This window comes from Apium graveolens, chromosome 3 (genome assembly GCF_009905375.1).
Source record: "Apium graveolens cultivar Ventura chromosome 3, ASM990537v1, whole genome shotgun sequence".
NCBI classification, from domain to species: Eukaryota; Viridiplantae; Streptophyta; class Magnoliopsida; order Apiales; family Apiaceae; genus Apium; species Apium graveolens.
In genome coordinates, this window is record NC_133649.1 from 1,978,252 (window position 1) to 1,994,913 (window position 16,662).

Here is a 16,662-nt window from a genome sequence, read left to right on the forward strand (position 1 = left end):
CCTTTGTAGTTTACTTGACTTGAGGACAAGTCTTGAAGGAGCAGGGAGCAATGTTATAGAAGTAAAAATAATAAATAAACATATTAGTTAAATAGTTAAATAATTGATTGATTTATGATTGGCTATTAAGAAAAGGAGCGGGAAAATCCGTTAACTTCTTCCTTTATATAAAAACTCTAATGTGTAAATTGGATCATTCAAGAAATTAAGAAATAAAACTTCTGTATCTCCCATCTCCCTTCTCTGTGAATCTCTCTCATTCTCTCCGGTTATCTTTATAAGCTTGCTTAGAATTAGTTAATAAAGGAGAAATAGTTTTGTCCTTCATCACATAAGCAAAAAAAAGATAAGAATTAACCAGAAGATACGACCTTGTTCGTTGAAGAAAAGTGAGCATAGGCTTGATAAAAGGCTCGATCAAGTCATACTTAAATGATTGAAGGCGGGTAAGAACTTTGAAGTCCACTTAGCGGAACAGGGGCAGGAGACCTTAATATCACCACTAAAATTAAGTTTTCGAACAGAGCGATGTATATTTTTCATCATAGGCACGAGGAGAGGGTCTACGAATACTTCATTCTCTACTGCGATAGCTTCAATTATGATTCCCGAGCATTTTGAAAAACCATCTTAAAAAAAGGAATTTTTTATATAAAATTTGAAAATATACAATACTTTTTATAATATTAAAAATATTATATTATAATATTAGAAGCAATTAAGGAATCTATGATTATTTATATATTATATTAAAAAAATTATTTATTTCGGTGTCTAAACTACTATATCTAATATATCAAAATATTATTTTCTCCGATATTTAAAATACTTATAATTCGAATTAAAAAATATTAAAATAATTTTTAATATGTAAATAAAAAGCCCGGATAAAGCCCGATAAGCTCTTAACTCCATCTTTGATTCCTTGTTTTGTACAAGTGATTATGATGTGACTCTTTATTCTCCGAGTTTTTTTATTACTTTTTTAATTCACTTTTTGTTAATATGTTTAGAAAGAATGCTCAAAATACATAATTTTTGGATTTAAACCTCCCAACATTTTCAGATGCGCGAGTATTGTCCAAAGTATCCACGGAATATGCATTATGCATATTCAGGCTTTTAAAACTTAATAAAGAATACATGTTCAACATGGGTATTCAAAAAAAAGCAAAATGTGACATGTGTATTCTTTAATAATTTTTGAAAATTCAAACGCATCCTTCACATGCGCGTCAGTCGATAATTTGGGCGGAACATCCCGCCAAATGGTATTTTGGGTATTTTTTCCTCAAATGGTGGGTATTTTGTTTTTTCACCTATTTGTTTATTAAATATTATGTATATTAAGTTTAGGATGTTGAACTTGTTTTGACTACTTTGTTTAATTAAAATGTAACTTTGGGATCATAAATATTATATTAGCGTTTAATTAAAATGTAACTTTGGGATCATAAATATTATATTAGCCTAAAACGCTTATGATGCACATATTATTTTTAAAATTACATAATTTTTTTGAAATTAATTTGAAGTAAAAAATTTAAGTTATAAAACTTATTTATTTGAAATTTTAATAATATGATTTGATAATATTTATTAATATACACATAAGTGTATAAGTTAGTGCTACTACAGTTCTAAAAAATATTGTAATAATTGAAATTTATATTTTTTGTGATATTTATAGACGTGTTAACGAAAGATTATTATATTTAGTTAAAAAAATTATATTAGCCTGAGGCGCATTATATCAACCAAATCCAGATAATTATACTAACTATTTTGTTTAATTTTATTTTAACCTTGGGTGATTATTATTTTATTTTAAATCGAATGGATAATATGTATTATTTTGTTTTAGTTTGATGACATTATATCAACCACACGAATTTCCTTTCAAATGTTTATTTTGTTATAGCCCGGTCCAATAATACAATATTTTTCGCGGAATAAATAATATTTATTATTTTATTTTAGCTCGATTCTTCAAATCCAACTAACTATATGTAGTTTTTTAAAATTTTTATTTAAAATTGGATCAATAATATAATTTTGTTTAGCCCGGTCGGGTGAATTTTATATATTATTTTGTTTTAACGAAAACCATTAGACATATTATAATTCTGTTACTAATATTTATCGAGAGTGTTTTATTTTAAATATTACTATAATTACGGTGACCAGACCGACTACCAACCAAATTTTCATCGTTTCGTCTTTAATATAATAGTATAAATAGATAAATGGATAAATATAGTATTATATAGGTTTTTTTTTGAAAAATACCCAAGTCTAAAAATATTATTGCAAAAGTACTATCATTTTAAAAAAAATTGCAAAAATATTTTTTAATTTGCAAAAATACTATTTTCAATTTATTATTTTTGCAAATTTATTATTTTTGCAAAAATACGGTTTTTGGCAACTGAAATCAACTGCATGCAACATTTGACGAGTTTCTGCAGATATATGCAACTCCATTCAACTAATTACATATCTGTTTGATTTTGGTTGATTCTATATTTTTGCAAAAAAAAATCAGAAGATAGCAAAATCGCAAAAAGACTTAGAAAAATTAGTATTTTTGGTAATTTCTCTATTATATATAATACTAGCATATAACCCGTGTGATACACGGACTGATTATAACATTTATAATTTTATTATTTTATAAAAATAAATTATATAAATAATAATTAAATATTATTGAGATTAACAAAGTTAAAATATTTATCTTGTATGTATTATATTGTTGAAGGATTCAAAATTTAGATAGTTAAAATTTTAAAAAGTCCTTCGTTGCGCGGGTGCATAGTCTATAGGAAAGTGGGAGTTTTGAATAGCAGTGCTGTATGTGGATGATTTGGTACTTTTTTAATATTATTTTTTAATTTTTTATTGGTTTATTAATTTTTTTGTTATATTATAATTTGAATTGCTAAAATTAATTTCGGAAGTGTTTGGTTCCCTGCAAAGGAGGTAAGTGGTGCGATTAAAAATTTAGCTGGATAATAGTTCTAGAGTTTGTACTTATATTAGATACATATTTTTTTTTAATTAAATTATATTTGTTTAAACTTTATTTTGGAAGGTGTTAACATACTTTTTAGGAAGGTGTTAACCAACCGACGAAACGAAACCATGTTTTAAAATAATAGAAAAAGATTATATGAGAGGATGTGGTTTATCAAATATTTTTTTTAGGGGATTCAATAAGATATGCGCATAATAGTAGTGACATGTACTTCAATAATAGAAGTTTAGGGGTTCGAATCTTGGTGTATACATGAGTAATTCTTAATTTTAACTTAAATTATATATGAGCATTATGTGGGTAATTCTTGAAAATGAAAGGGTAAACTTGTAATTTCACACGGACTGATTATAACATAATATTATTATTCATATAATAACTTTTGTAAAAGTAAAATAATTATAAAAGATAATTAAATATAATATAATAATTATGTATTATTGAAATTAATGATACATATATTTTTTATATTATACTTTTGACGGATTAAAATTTGGATATTTAAAATATTAAGTTTTAAAATATTGTTCATACTGAATATAACGATTCTAATTTATTTATTTTAAAATTTATTAATACCATCACATATCAATACTATATTTTAAAATCGAAAGATATTAAAAATGTGACATAGCTACTCATATTTTAATACTTACACCATAAATTCTTCATTTTATAACTAAAATTTTAGTGTACAAATCATAAATTCAATTTTTTTTACTTCGAAAACATTCATTTTTAAGTTATATGTGTTTCTTAAACATAAGTAATCCTATTTCAACATAAGTAATCCTATTTCATGTTGGCCTATGTAAGACCGTAAGAAAATGCAAGTCTTGTGTTTTTTTCAATTTCATGTATTTTTAATTTAATTTTTAAATATAACATTTGTGTTCATCTTATGTGTATTAACTAGAAAGAATGCCCAAAATACCTTATTTTCCAGCTCCAACTGCCCAAAATGCCCACTGGCGGTACGTTCCTCCCAAAATAACCACTAAATGCGCATTCAGGACATGCGTATTCAAATTTTTAAAAACTAATGCACAATATGCAACACATATATGCGTATTTTACAAAAAAAAAATGAATGAGATACGCATTCTAAGAATGCGTATTCACTGAAGGACAAAACTGAATACGCATTTTTGTAATGCGTATCCTTTGTTATTTTTTAAAAAAAGTTAATATGCATGTCTAGAATGCGTGTTCAACGGATATTTTGGGCGGACACTCCCGCCAATTGGTATTTTGGGTATTTGTCCCCTAAATGGTGGGTATTTTGGTTTTTCACTCTATTAACTATTAAGAAATAATTGATTATGAGATTATTTGGTCTTCGACTCGAAGAAAATTATAATTTGAATTAATTTTAAAAGAGTCAAAGACACATATTTTTTCTAATTTTTTAATATTAATAATATTTTTGAAATTCGTGTTAACTATTTTTTAGGAAATTATTAACCAAACAACCAATCATAATCTATTACGATTAAAATAGCCTATTTGCTTATAACAGTATAGTATAGATTGATAGATTGATATTTTTTTTTAAAAAAATTTCATTTTTTTCTTGATTTATTAATTATATTGTTATATTATAATTTGAATTACTAAAATTAATTTTGAAAGTGTTTGGTTTCCTAAAAAAAAGGTAAGAAAGAAGTTGAGTGTAATTATATATTAAGTTGGATTAGAATTCATAGAGTTTGCTGTTATATTAGATACTTGATTTATTTTTTTAATATAATTGATTAAATTTCATTTTGGAAGGTGTTAGTTTACTTTTTAGGAAGGTGTTAACCAACCGATCAAACGAAACTATGTTTCGCTTATAATAGTATAATATAGATATATATATCAAATATCAAATATTTTATTTTTTGTCGTATTCCCGTACCCGAATACCCATATTTTCAAATTTACTGAATTCTCGTATTAGCGCACCCCTGTAGCCCATATTTTCAAATTTACTGAATTCTCGTATTAGCGCACCCCTTAGCCGCACCCATGTTTCCTAGGTTGCAACAAATATACAAAGATTTTGAAATGGTACATAGTGATTTTAGGGATCGTCAACAAGTCAAAACTAAATTCCACCAAGTCTTAAAATTACACGAGTCAAATTTTTCGTGAGTTTTCGAGTTCGGCTTATAAAGTATCTTAATTCAGTTCAGAAATGGTTGAGACATGATCGAACTCTATTCGTATTCTTTACCGAATCAAGCTCGAGTTTTAAATAACTCGGCTCGTAAAAGTTGACGAGCTTTTATAATCTTAGTTTTTACATTATAAATTAATTTTTATATAAATATTCAATAATTTAAATATATAATTTATATATTTAATAAAGTCGAACCAAATTTTTGTCAATATTTGGTAAAATCGAATCGAGCTTTTAAGCCGAATTTAAACCCGGATCTAACTTTTTAAGGTTGAGCTCTCGCTGACTGACTGACTTTATACTGAAACCATCCAAGTCTCGTACTACCATCTGCATTCTTAAGTTGGTAATTTTCTCTTCTCCTTTAAAGTTTTTTTAGTTCAAATTCTCATATCTAATTGTAAATTAAAGTCCACTTTTAGTATACACTGCTAAGCTCATACATATTATTTGATCATACAATATAAACTCTTTGAGAATAAAATTGAACAACACTACCCAATATACAAGTTCATATAACTACACTGATTATAACACATTTGTTGCAGTTTTTATCCGATAGTTTGCAACTTTGTTTGAAGCTTGATACTCGAAAAACATCGTGTTGCTTGCAATGTGTTTGACCAAATGTGTAGGAGAAAATGTTATATTAAAGAATTGTGTTGCAAATGTATGATAATGTTATGTGCTAATAAGATTTTTGGGTATTAGTTTTTTTTTTGTTGAAAATATCTCGATTTTTGATACATTGCTAATATACATTTTCCATTGAGAGAAAAATAATTGAAATTAGTGGTGTTTTTAGTTCTTCAGTTTGTAAGTTTGCGATTCATGCTCAATGGTGGGAATGAGCTTACGGGAGTTAGCTTAAGGAAGTAATGGTATCTGGTTTCAAGATTTTACCGTAGTCACTTATTTTAATGCTGAACATATCAAACTTTTCAACATGTTGCTTATGCACATTTCAATTAGTTTAAATTGTAGTTTGTTTATAGTCCTGCTGCTTTTTCTTGATAAACCTTGCGGTTTCTTTTTAGCTCAAGAGTATGAGTTTCTAGTAGCCTTGGCGTCTTATTAGGTTGACAGCTATAGCTACTAAATTATCATAATTATATCAATTTTTTGTTCAGCTTATAACATTTAAAGATGAGTCGCCGAAAAGCTGCCTCTATAGTCAAAGATATCAATGTTTCCGAAGAACGTAAATCTTTTGAAGGAGCAGAAAAAAGAAGTCTAATTTCCAGTATTTTTTCTTCGTCAAGGAGGGTATTTATACTCTGTTTGGTTATGCGCATGATAAATTCTTTACTGGTGCAAACATATTTTAACCCTGATGAACACTGGCAAGCTTTAGAGGTTGCACATCGCATTACATTTGGGTACAATGTTTTTTATCAAATTATTTTGATTACCGTCTCTATAAACTTAAATCTGTATCTCAAGGTGTTGATGCGTTCTTGTTGATGAAATGAAAGGTATGGACATCTAACATGGGAATGGAAAAAGGGAATTCGGAGCTACCTGCACCCGATGATGTTTGCGGCTTTGTATAAAGTTCTTGCACTCTTACATCTTGACATCCCATTATTAATGGTAAATTTTATGAGCATTACAGCTATAGATAAACATGTGTGGGAAAAACCATAGTAAGTTGGTAATAATACCTTTATTGATCGCGAACTCATTGCATCGTGATTATTTTATTGACAGAAATCACCTTTCACCTTAACTAACGCTAGTTTCTGACCTCGTAATTTCAAATTTTGCAGATTAAAGCTCCAAGGATGCTGCAATCTATCCTTTCAGCTTTTGGCGACCTTTACTTGTACAAATTCTCTAGAGTCTTATTTGGTGACCATGTTGCACAGTGGGCGGTATTAATTCTTATTCTCTTATTAGTTTAAAGAATGCAATCTATAAGTCACTAATGTGTTCTTTCTTCTATTTTCCTTTTTCACATCCATTAGATGGGTGACCGAAAACCTTGAACACTTATATCTGGTACCTGGTTATATCACAGCTCTTTGCACAGTTGACAAACTGGTTTATGTTTTACTGCACAACACGTACTTTATCAAACAGTCTGGAGACTGTTCTTACACTTGTAGGCCTATACTACTGGCCTTGTTTGAGAACTTCAACTTATAGCAAAGTCTCCATGGTTCCGAGAAAGTATGGTTTGGCAGCAGCTGCTTTAGCATGCGCTCTTCGGCCAACAAGCGCTATCACATGGGTATATGTTGGTCTTTTGGAGCTGATTGCAGCACGGGATCGGCTAAAGTTTATTTTCCTCGAGGCAGCTCCCATTGGGTAGGTAAATTTCACCTATGTTTATTGTCCATTTTTTCCAGTCTTCACTGTTTATTTGTCAATTGTTTGGTTGAATCTCAAGCTACTCTCTGCTAGTACCAGATTCTTCTAAACTCCACAGATGCTAATCATGCTATGGTATTATTTTGCTAAATCTCAAACCGTTTAATTATTTTGCGAGAAAGTGTAAAAAATAATAACAAAATTGCAACAACATCAGAAGTAACAAAATATATGTACATTAAAAATTTATAAAATTTAAAAATATTAAACAAGTAAATTTTAAAAATATCGTGCATCGCACGGGCTATAAGCTAGTTATGGTAATGCTGATATGATGATTTAGCTAAATACTTGTTCCCCCCTGCAAGTATGAAGCTAGAGTAAGGCAAATTAAGTAGTCAAAAAAAGAGTAAAGCAAATTATCAGGTTTTAAGGGTTGCAGGAAAATGTTTATGAATTTAGTAAATCTTGAGAAGCTAAAACTCTATGCATTAAAGCTTCATGTTTTTTGTTTTTCTGTGTCCATTTGTCACTTGCTTTCTCATCTCTCCTAATTCAAATCACTGTAAATCTGTGTTATTTATCAGTCCGTAGGCGCATTGTCTAACTTGATATTGTACTAGTTGTGGGTTTCAAATAGCAAAAATAAGGGATGGGCGTACTAAGGATTTTCATAAAAACGTTTCCCGTGATATCATTTTTTATTCCTATGAACTCTCACTTTGTTACATGCCGAATCTTTAAAATCATGACCTCAGGGGCTTAGTTCTTGGACTCACTATTCTACTGGACCGTTTAATGTATGGCTCTTGGGTCTTGGTTCCTCTTAACTTTCTGAAGTTCAATTTTCTTTCATCTGGTGGAGACTATTACGGAACTCATGAGTGGCATTGGTACTTCACCCAAGGATTTTCTGTAATGCTCTTTACTTTCATTCCATTCTCAATATATGGAATTATCCTGTCTAAGCAGTGGAAACTTTCCGGGCTTATTATTTGGGTATTAGGGCTTTATAGTGTGCTTGGACACAAAGAATTCAGGTAATGTCTTCTGATTCTATCCCTATCTCGTTTTTTTCTCCATTTGTATATGACTTTACGCAGAGACCATAATTTCAAACTTTTAGTTTTGATTCTTATGTGTTGTTGGCTCTCCCTTATACATGTCTTACAGGTTTGTCCTCCCTGTGCTTCCAATAGCTTTAATGTTTTCTGGCTATCACTTATCCATGATTAGTGGTACTAATATTCCAGATACAAAGAGAAAAATATCTCCAAGTAAATGTGTTAGGAGATCCTTAAAATCTCGACTGGCCATCTTTTTCCTGCTGGCAACAAATGTTCCGATGGCTTTGTATATGAGTATGGTTCATCAGGTATATCTTTTTTTGCCGCAATTTTATTATGCAGAAGTCTTTTTGTTCTGGATTGGTTTTGTATTTAGTTCTTATGCGAAGGTCAGGAGATTTTAAGGTTTCCTTCCATTTTTAGTTTTAAAGCCTACTAGATAGTAGATACAACTTAGAATCAGCTTAGTTTTGTGAAAAGACACTTATCTATATTGACTTGCAATCTACATTGCGCAGAGAGGAGCTGAAGATATAATGAACTATCTTTCACAAGAAGCTAACAATGGGAAAGTGGAAAGTGTTCTTTTCTTTACACCCTGCCATGCCACACCTTACTACTCGACCCTCCATCAAAATGTTCCTATGCGTCTGTTAGACTGTTCACCAAGGTAAAACTTAATTTCGCCAGTGAGCATGCTGTTTACCTTGTTGAGATGGATTTATTTTAAGATCCAATTGCACCATTTGTATAATTTGTAACCTCTGCTAGTTGTTTTTGTCCTATCATTTAACAGTGACACCAAAGAAATTCCTGATGAATCTGACCGATTCATGATGGACCCAGCTGGTTTTGCTTTAGAATTTGCCAAAAATTGGTCTGTACCAAGTCATATTATACTATTTGATTCTCAAGAACGACTATTGAAGGACTTTCTAGCTTTCCACTCTTTCCAGGAGGTTTGATTAATGCTTATTTTAGCTACCGTTAGTCTTTACATTATTGATGAGGTTACAGAGGACTGGTTATAAAATCTTTCTTTGGTTATTTATGGATTTTGGTTGACAGAGAAGGAGGTTCTTTCATTCTCATTTCAAGGTGGACCGAGATCTCCAAGCATCGATTGTAGTGTATACTCTCGAGTCATGAAGGGCAGTGAATTCTGTCTTTGCTCAAGGACTTGAAGAACATCAACTTTTTAGTTTCATTGAGTTGATCCAGCTATACATGTACAACAGTCATTAGTCATTTGTATTCTAGTGCTAAAGTTCATGTTTTGCTATCATATAATTTTCTTGGTCAGTATATAGCCTAAAACTACTGACGACAAATTATAACAGCATAATGAGAATTGAGAGGCTTCATCTTTTTCTTTTTCTTTTTCGTTCGTTTGCTTTTATTTTTCTACACCCTTTCACAGATGTACTTCCATTCTTTGCTACTACACTTGTGGTGACAGATTGTTCCAAAAGTACTGATCCTGGGAAATACATTTATAAGTTAACTCACATGCTAAAGTGGAGGTATGTATTATATTTTTTATTGCTTTTGGAAATCTGTACCAATGTTTTGGCCCCTTTAGAGCAGGTTATATTATTGCCAACGGGAATGTTTATATGAGCGACGCTGTTTTTGCAGCTCTTGATGCCTTGAAATTTGATGATATCAAAGTTGTAGTTTCCGGGACTGGCTGGCCTTCTGCAGGTGGTGATACGGAATTTGGTTCTGGAGCTGACAATGCAGCAGCTTATAATGGGAATCTAGTGCGCAGAGTACTCACAGGTGGTGGCACTCCCTTGAGGCCTAACGGTAAACTCAACGTCTTTTTATTTGCCTTGTTCAATGAAAATAAAAAAAGTGGACCTATTTCCGAAAGGAATTATGGCCTCACAGAAAGTTTATGACATTCAATTGTCAATAGATGCATTGAATGGAACAATGTCAAATCCGAGAAACAGAAGTAAAGCAAAGGTGCCAGTAGCATCACCGCGGCCAGTGAATAAGGGTCCAAGCACAAATGGACAGACTTGGTGTATAGCTAATGTGGAGGCAGGGCAGGAGAAACTACAAACTGCGCTTGATTATGCTTGTGGTGAAGGTGGAGCTGATTGTAAGCCAATCTTGATTATGCTTGTGGTGAAGGTGGAGCTGATTGTAAGCCAATCCAGTCAGGTGAACCATGTTTTCACCCGGATACTCTGGAGGCCCATGCAGGGCCGGTCCTGAGATTCGAGGGGTCCTAGTCGAAATCAGTTTATGGAGTCCTAATATACATAAATCATGGAATTCATATATATTAACTTGAAGAAGTTTGAATTTTTTGGAACCCTTGAGTGTCGGGGGCACTAGGCGCAAGTCTTGCTCGCTTATAGTCAGGGGCGCAAGTCTTGCTCGCTTATAGTCAGGGCCGCCCATGCTTCATACACGTTCAACAGTTATTATCAGAGAATGTCTCGTGCTGGCGGGAGTTATTTTGGTGGAGCTGCCTATGTGGTTCCTCGTAAGTTTCTGTGCATATAATTTAGTTTTGCACATTAGTGTATAATTCGATTACACTAAGACAGGTGTCTTTGTTGGTTTTTTACAATGTTTTTGTTCTATCATAATCGCACTTCAAGATTTTGATTTCTTAATTCTTCATTCGGTTAGCAATGATTCGATTTGGATTAAAAATTTAATAAATAAAAAAAGAAATATTAGAAAATGAATTAACTAATAAGCTTTTATCATTAAACCTCCACTGCTATTACAATAAATTCCATTTTGTTTTCTGATATAAATCACCCACCTGTTCCCTTCACAAATTTGATTGAAAACCAAAACTCGTTTTTCAAGTGTAAACCAAACCAAACCAAACCAAACATAATCTGTACGCCCTACTCACAAATCTACAATACGAAAGCGCTAATAAACGAGTTTGATTTACTTCCAATGGCATATCATGCAATTCTAATGATTAGCTACTTTAGTCGTTAATGATAATCTATATTTGTTCAAGATAATCTCAAGCTAGCCTTCACTAAATCACCAATAAATATTTATTAAATTTGGAGAAACACAATGCATTTGTACTTCGGTTTTGGCACTGTTGTATCCAAGCAAGGCGAGGGCTATCAAATAAATTTATAGATAATATGTAATAATAATGCCCTCACTTATGGTTGTCACTGCTAATGCCCGGGTAAAAGGATAACAAGGCTTTTAATCGTGATCAGCTGGACTGCTGTCACCGTTCCTCCCAATAAACACCGACCCCAATAATATGGTAATTCCGGCTACTGCTATACTAATTAGAAGGCAGTTTGGCGAGAACTCAGGGATCTGTCATTGTCGAGGTCTATTAATATGGGCAAGCAAAACAAGCTATATTACAGTGAGCCAAAAACAGCAGATTATACTTACAGTTGCGCGGGTGCCTAAGAAATGTACATGTTTCTCGATAAGTTTACTGGGCACCATATCGCCACAGATTTTGCACTTCACAAGATTCCGGGAGCAGTGAGCATAGTGTGAGTCAAGATTTGAAAACGGTATTATTTTGTCACTGTCAACATATGAAATTATGTCAATCAACTAAAAGGTATAGCATTAGTGATATCTAACAGGAGCGGATTTTAGCAAACCTTATAGCTTTATGACGTCTACTAGGAGTATGCAAAAAAGAAAAAAATAAATTAATTTAAGTAATATAAAAAGGATTTACCAGTGACTGCAAACACTTGTTGCCTGATCAGTTCCCTGTGAGTCCCTGGAGAGAGGCCATTTGATTGTGTTAAGTATAATCATCATAAAATGCCAAGGCCGTTTACTTGAAAACAGGAGGACAGACAACTGGGTGCCTAAATATAAGAAGGGCACATACCGGGGTCTCAAGTGCCTTATTTGCACTGTGAGCTAAATTTCTTATTATTCATAGCATTTTCTTGAGACCAGAGTCATAACTTAGTTAAACCTTAAAACTAGACGTCGCTTTCTGGAAAGTGGTTTAGTTAAGGTACCAAACTGAATGAAAAGATAAGCATATGGCAATGTGGCAGAAAATAACACATACCCTTTAGTGCTTTACCCTTGTAACATGCAGGAGTGCATCGCATTGCATGGGTTGGATAACATCAGAAGATGAAGATCTAATGTCCAGTACTTATTTTCATGATATTTGGTTCAAAATATATTCAAGCCTATATTATATCTTTACAATTTATCCAAGAAGCACCGACTTAGATGATGAAAGTCGGCTATAATGGCGTACTAGAACACATAGGAAAATATAAATGATAACAAATGATAAAAGTTCATGATTATGGTTCTGGTTCTCTTGGTTCTCTGACGCTCCCTGATCAATAAGAGTTGGCTAAATGACAGCAAAAGCCAAAAGGAGCTGTTTCTGGTGTTATCAACTGAGAAAATTTGTTCTATATATTTAAGTTAAAAGATTTAAAAATTAATGCTAGTAAACAAATAAAAATTGTTACCTAGAGGATTCGGCAGGAACGTTTAGAACACCACTGCAACTGCTTTCATGATTAACTATTTCCCGAAGTCTAACATATATTCTACATGAGTAACATAACTTGGTCCGGCTCCCACAGACTTCCTAATTCAAATATATAGATATATCAGAAATTTGATGCCTGTTACTTGCAGCTTTAACTTAGAAGCATAATAAATTACTACCTGATGCTTAGATAGACCGGCTGCAGGAAGTGGAAAATCACAGTAGTCACATTTCACAATTCTTTGCAGGCAATATTTACCTTTATGCTCACCAATTTTTTTGCGTTCTATTGTGTCATTGCACTGCGAGCAAGATTTCTGCCCCAGAAAATAAATCAGTCAATCACTGATACAGAAAATTGTATAAACACAATTTAAAGATAGTGGAATGAAGTTTTATTCACAATTTCTAAGGCAATGTTGTATTCCAATTATGGCATTGTAAAAAAGGTTAGGACCCAAATGACAACTATAGGTTTAGGCCAACTGCAAGTCTCAGCCTAAACTCGAAAGGTGGACATTGGCCAACCTATATACAGATATAACATTACTCATTGACTATTTGAACAAATTCTTATTGCAAAAAATTTCCTGAGTATGGATTGAAATCTTGCAGCGAAATAGATCAAGATATTAGAATTCGCTAAAGGGAAAATGTACAATCATGAGAAAGAAAATATAATATGGAATAATTTATTTAAACACAAAAGATGGGTCATGTTGTGATGATTTCAGCTTTACTTCAGGTTGTGGGAGCTGGAAAAAAACTACCTCCAAAAACCATGATGACCCTACTACTCATCAAACTGATAAACCATGTATGAATTAGATATTTTATATTAATATGGGCAGGCAAAACCAGCTACATTATACTGGGCAAAAACCAGCATATTATACTTACAGTTGCGTGGGTGCCTAAGAAATGTTTCTCGATAAGTTTACCAGGCACCATATCGCCACAGATTTTGCACTTCACAAGATTCCGGGAGCAGTGAGCATTGTGCAAGTCAATATTTGAAAAAGGTATTATTTTGTCACTGTCAACATATGAAATTAAGTTAATCAGCTTAAAAATATAGCATTAATGATGTGTATGTACCAGGAGGGGATTTTAGCAAACTTTATAGCTTTTATAACGTCTACTAGGAGTATGCAAAAAAAACAATCAGACACACACCATTCAACATTGAGTAACATTTGTAATGTACATGAAGGACCCTATACAGGGATAAGTGAAATAAACTTCACTTTGAGGAAATTGGCGTTTATAACTACACTATGCAACAAATAAAAATTAAAACATATGTAGTAACAGTCCTTGCACTTTTTCCCTAAACAAACTACAGAAATTCAGGAAGTTGCAAAAATTCGTTTTAGAGTTAATAAAAGATTAAATATTTACAGCACAATAATATTCTTATTTTGTTAAAAAGCTCTTGAGCTTTGACCTAAACATTGTAGATATACAAAGGAGGGAAGAGTTCTAAAAAAAGTTGAAATTACAATAAAAGAATTATAGATATTCACTTCTACAAATTTTACAAATAAACTTATATTGATATACTATTACAATAACAAATAGAACAATTCACATCCAATTATTTAAAATTGCTACCGTGTAAGCATTATTACGACATTTTAAATAAAAATAGTTTGATGATTAACTAGCAAATAAGAAAAGAATAGTTTAATAAATATTGTTTGACATTGCTACCGAGTAAGAATTATTACGACATTCTAAATAAGAATAATTTCATTCAACGGATAAGTATTAATGTGCTGTATAAATTGTGTCACATCTTAATTTCAATAACCAAGAACGAAATTTAAAGTAAACACCACAATCATTTCCATTAACAAGACGGATAAGTATTAACGTGTTGTATAAATTGTGTCACATCTAAAATTCAATAACCAGGAACGAAATTAAAGTAAACACCATAATCGTTTCCATCAACAAGTACACGTGTGAGGTATTTCATTGTAAGGGAAATTGATATACCAACATAATACATTCTTCTCGCCTAATCATGTCAACTGATCCACGTGAATCCTTGTGTCTCGTGTGATTGTATTTAAGTTAATTTTGCATAATTACCTGTTCATTGTTTATTTGACACAACCATACGCTAAAAGAAACATAGAATGATGAATATAATACCATAATATATTTACGATCCAATGTGATCAGATAATCGAAGAATATATGCATAAGAACAATCAGTTTGCAGTTCGACTCATGTGTGCGTGTGTAATTAATTAGCAAAAAAAGGAGTTTACCAGTGACTGCAAACACTTGTTGCCTGATCAAAAGCTTCTGCCATGATTAAGTTACAATTAATCTGCTGCAATCACATAATTAAGTTAAAATCAATCAGACTCGAATAAACAACAATATTCAATACATACAAATTATTTAGTTTAATTGAACAAGTAATCGGAAATCAAATTTTGTTTTAGTTACACACACAATTGAGGAATATTTAGGTACATATATACACAAAATTTAGAGTGAACTGGAGTAATAATATGATAATCCGCGGGATGTCGAGGGTTCGAATCTTGTCTGTGTTTGTGTGTGAGTGCAATAGATTAGAATGGGAAGAACATGAAACCTGTAATATCTGCAAAATTGATAAAAGAGGAGATTCTCTTCTTACAACAATCGAGTCCGTTGGTCTTTTTATAGACTCTTCAGTGTTTCAATATCGAGTTCGATGTCCGATTTATCTGTTATGTTTGACTTTTTTTGGTTAAATTAATTCAATTTTGATCATAAATTAAATATCAATCTTTCATTATTTTAAAAAACTGAAGAAAACGTATTAAAATAGATTACATGTACTTTCTAATGATATAATTTTTATAATTTTTTCCGATTATATACTATATGAAATTTTCAGTCAAAATTTAGTCAATTTCACCACAAAAAATCAAATATGACAAATAAATTAGGACGAAGAGAGTATTTTGTAACATCAATTTTCTGTTTAATTTCCATTTTAAAATAAATAATTTGTTATTTATTTATTTTAGTTACATCGATTATTCTGACAAAAAAAAAGTTACATTGATTACACGCCAAGCCACTTCTGTTAACGGACTGAAGTATGAGTGTGGGCTGGGGAGATAGTTTTGGGCCTGGCGCCAAATCTAACTTTCAGCCCAAAGAAATTTACAGGGTCTCTTTTAGTACTTGTTATTAATATTGATGAACCAAATCAAACCAAACATAACACTATATCCCGCTTAATGCAGGGTTCGGAGACGGTAAAATATACGCAGCCTCCCAAAAGACCCTCGGCTTACGTGTGTGTAAAGATACGTAAAAAGTGAGATGAACAATATAATACATATGCAAAAATTAATATCAATTTGAAACAAATCAAAATATGATCAATTAAATTGAAAAGATTTCAAACAAATCTTACCACATGGTATTATTCACACGGGACTTACGTAAATCCACTTTGAAATGAGTAATGATGAACAAGTACAAATCTCGTATAATTTCCAGTGCCATGTGAATGTAAAATTGATCATATCACGGAAATGTGCCTTATGAATGCTGAATGGAAAATAGTTTG

At 31.6% G+C, this 16,662-nt stretch overlaps 3 protein-coding genes across 9 annotated transcripts; 2 read left to right on the plus strand and 1 right to left on the minus strand.

The window, feature by feature from the left end:
* The first annotated feature begins 5,421 nt into the window (after window positions 1-5,421).
* Window positions 5,422-11,206, plus strand: LOC141711381 (mannosyltransferase APTG1-like). Of its 6 annotated transcripts, none has more exons than XR_012571326.1 (13): window positions 5,422-5,547; window positions 6,332-6,580; window positions 6,677-6,794; window positions 6,971-7,075; window positions 7,222-7,511; window positions 8,273-8,554; window positions 8,688-8,889; window positions 9,100-9,251; window positions 9,378-9,540; window positions 9,650-9,810; window positions 10,002-10,104; window positions 10,220-10,390; window positions 10,503-11,206. XR_012571326.1 is itself a non-coding variant. In XM_074513801.1 (10 exons), the coding sequence occupies exons 2-10, from the start codon at window positions 6,348-6,350 to the stop codon at window positions 9,728-9,730; spliced, it is 1,626 nt and encodes a 541-aa protein (XP_074369902.1). In that variant the 5' UTR covers window positions 5,422-5,547; window positions 6,332-6,347; the 3' UTR covers window positions 9,731-9,886. The 6 variants fall into 6 exon arrangements, 4 of the variants coding, with proteins under 4 accessions (XP_074369902.1, XP_074369904.1, XP_074369903.1 ...); XR_012571327.1 differs by having other exon boundaries at window positions 10,041-10,104; XM_074513801.1 differs by lacking the exons at window positions 10,002-10,104; window positions 10,220-10,390; window positions 10,503-11,206 and having other exon boundaries at window positions 9,650-9,886.
* On the plus strand, window positions 10,198-11,101 carry LOC141711246 (glucan endo-1,3-beta-glucosidase 4-like). Its single transcript, XM_074513651.1, has 3 exons — window positions 10,198-10,390; window positions 10,503-10,753; window positions 10,931-11,101. The coding sequence occupies exons 1-3, from the start codon at window positions 10,198-10,200 to the stop codon at window positions 11,099-11,101; spliced, it is 615 nt and encodes a 204-aa protein (XP_074369752.1).
* A 374-nt stretch (window positions 11,207-11,580) lies between the features above and the next one.
* LOC141710504 (uncharacterized) lies at window positions 11,581-15,773 on the minus strand. 2 transcript variants are annotated; one of them, XM_074513069.1, is made up of 8 exons: window positions 15,691-15,773; window positions 15,356-15,420; window positions 13,977-14,112; window positions 13,256-13,393; window positions 13,054-13,175; window positions 12,285-12,329; window positions 11,984-12,125; window positions 11,581-11,902 (listed from the first exon to the last, which is right to left on the minus strand). In XM_074513069.1, the coding sequence occupies exons 2-8, from the start codon at window positions 15,397-15,399 to the stop codon at window positions 11,783-11,785; spliced, it is 747 nt and encodes a 248-aa protein (XP_074369170.1). In that variant the 5' UTR covers window positions 15,400-15,420; window positions 15,691-15,773; the 3' UTR covers window positions 11,581-11,782. The 2 variants fall into 2 exon arrangements, with proteins under 2 accessions (XP_074369170.1, XP_074369171.1); XM_074513070.1 differs by having other exon boundaries at window positions 15,356-15,417; window positions 15,691-15,762.
* Window positions 15,774-16,662: the final 889 nt, after the last annotated feature.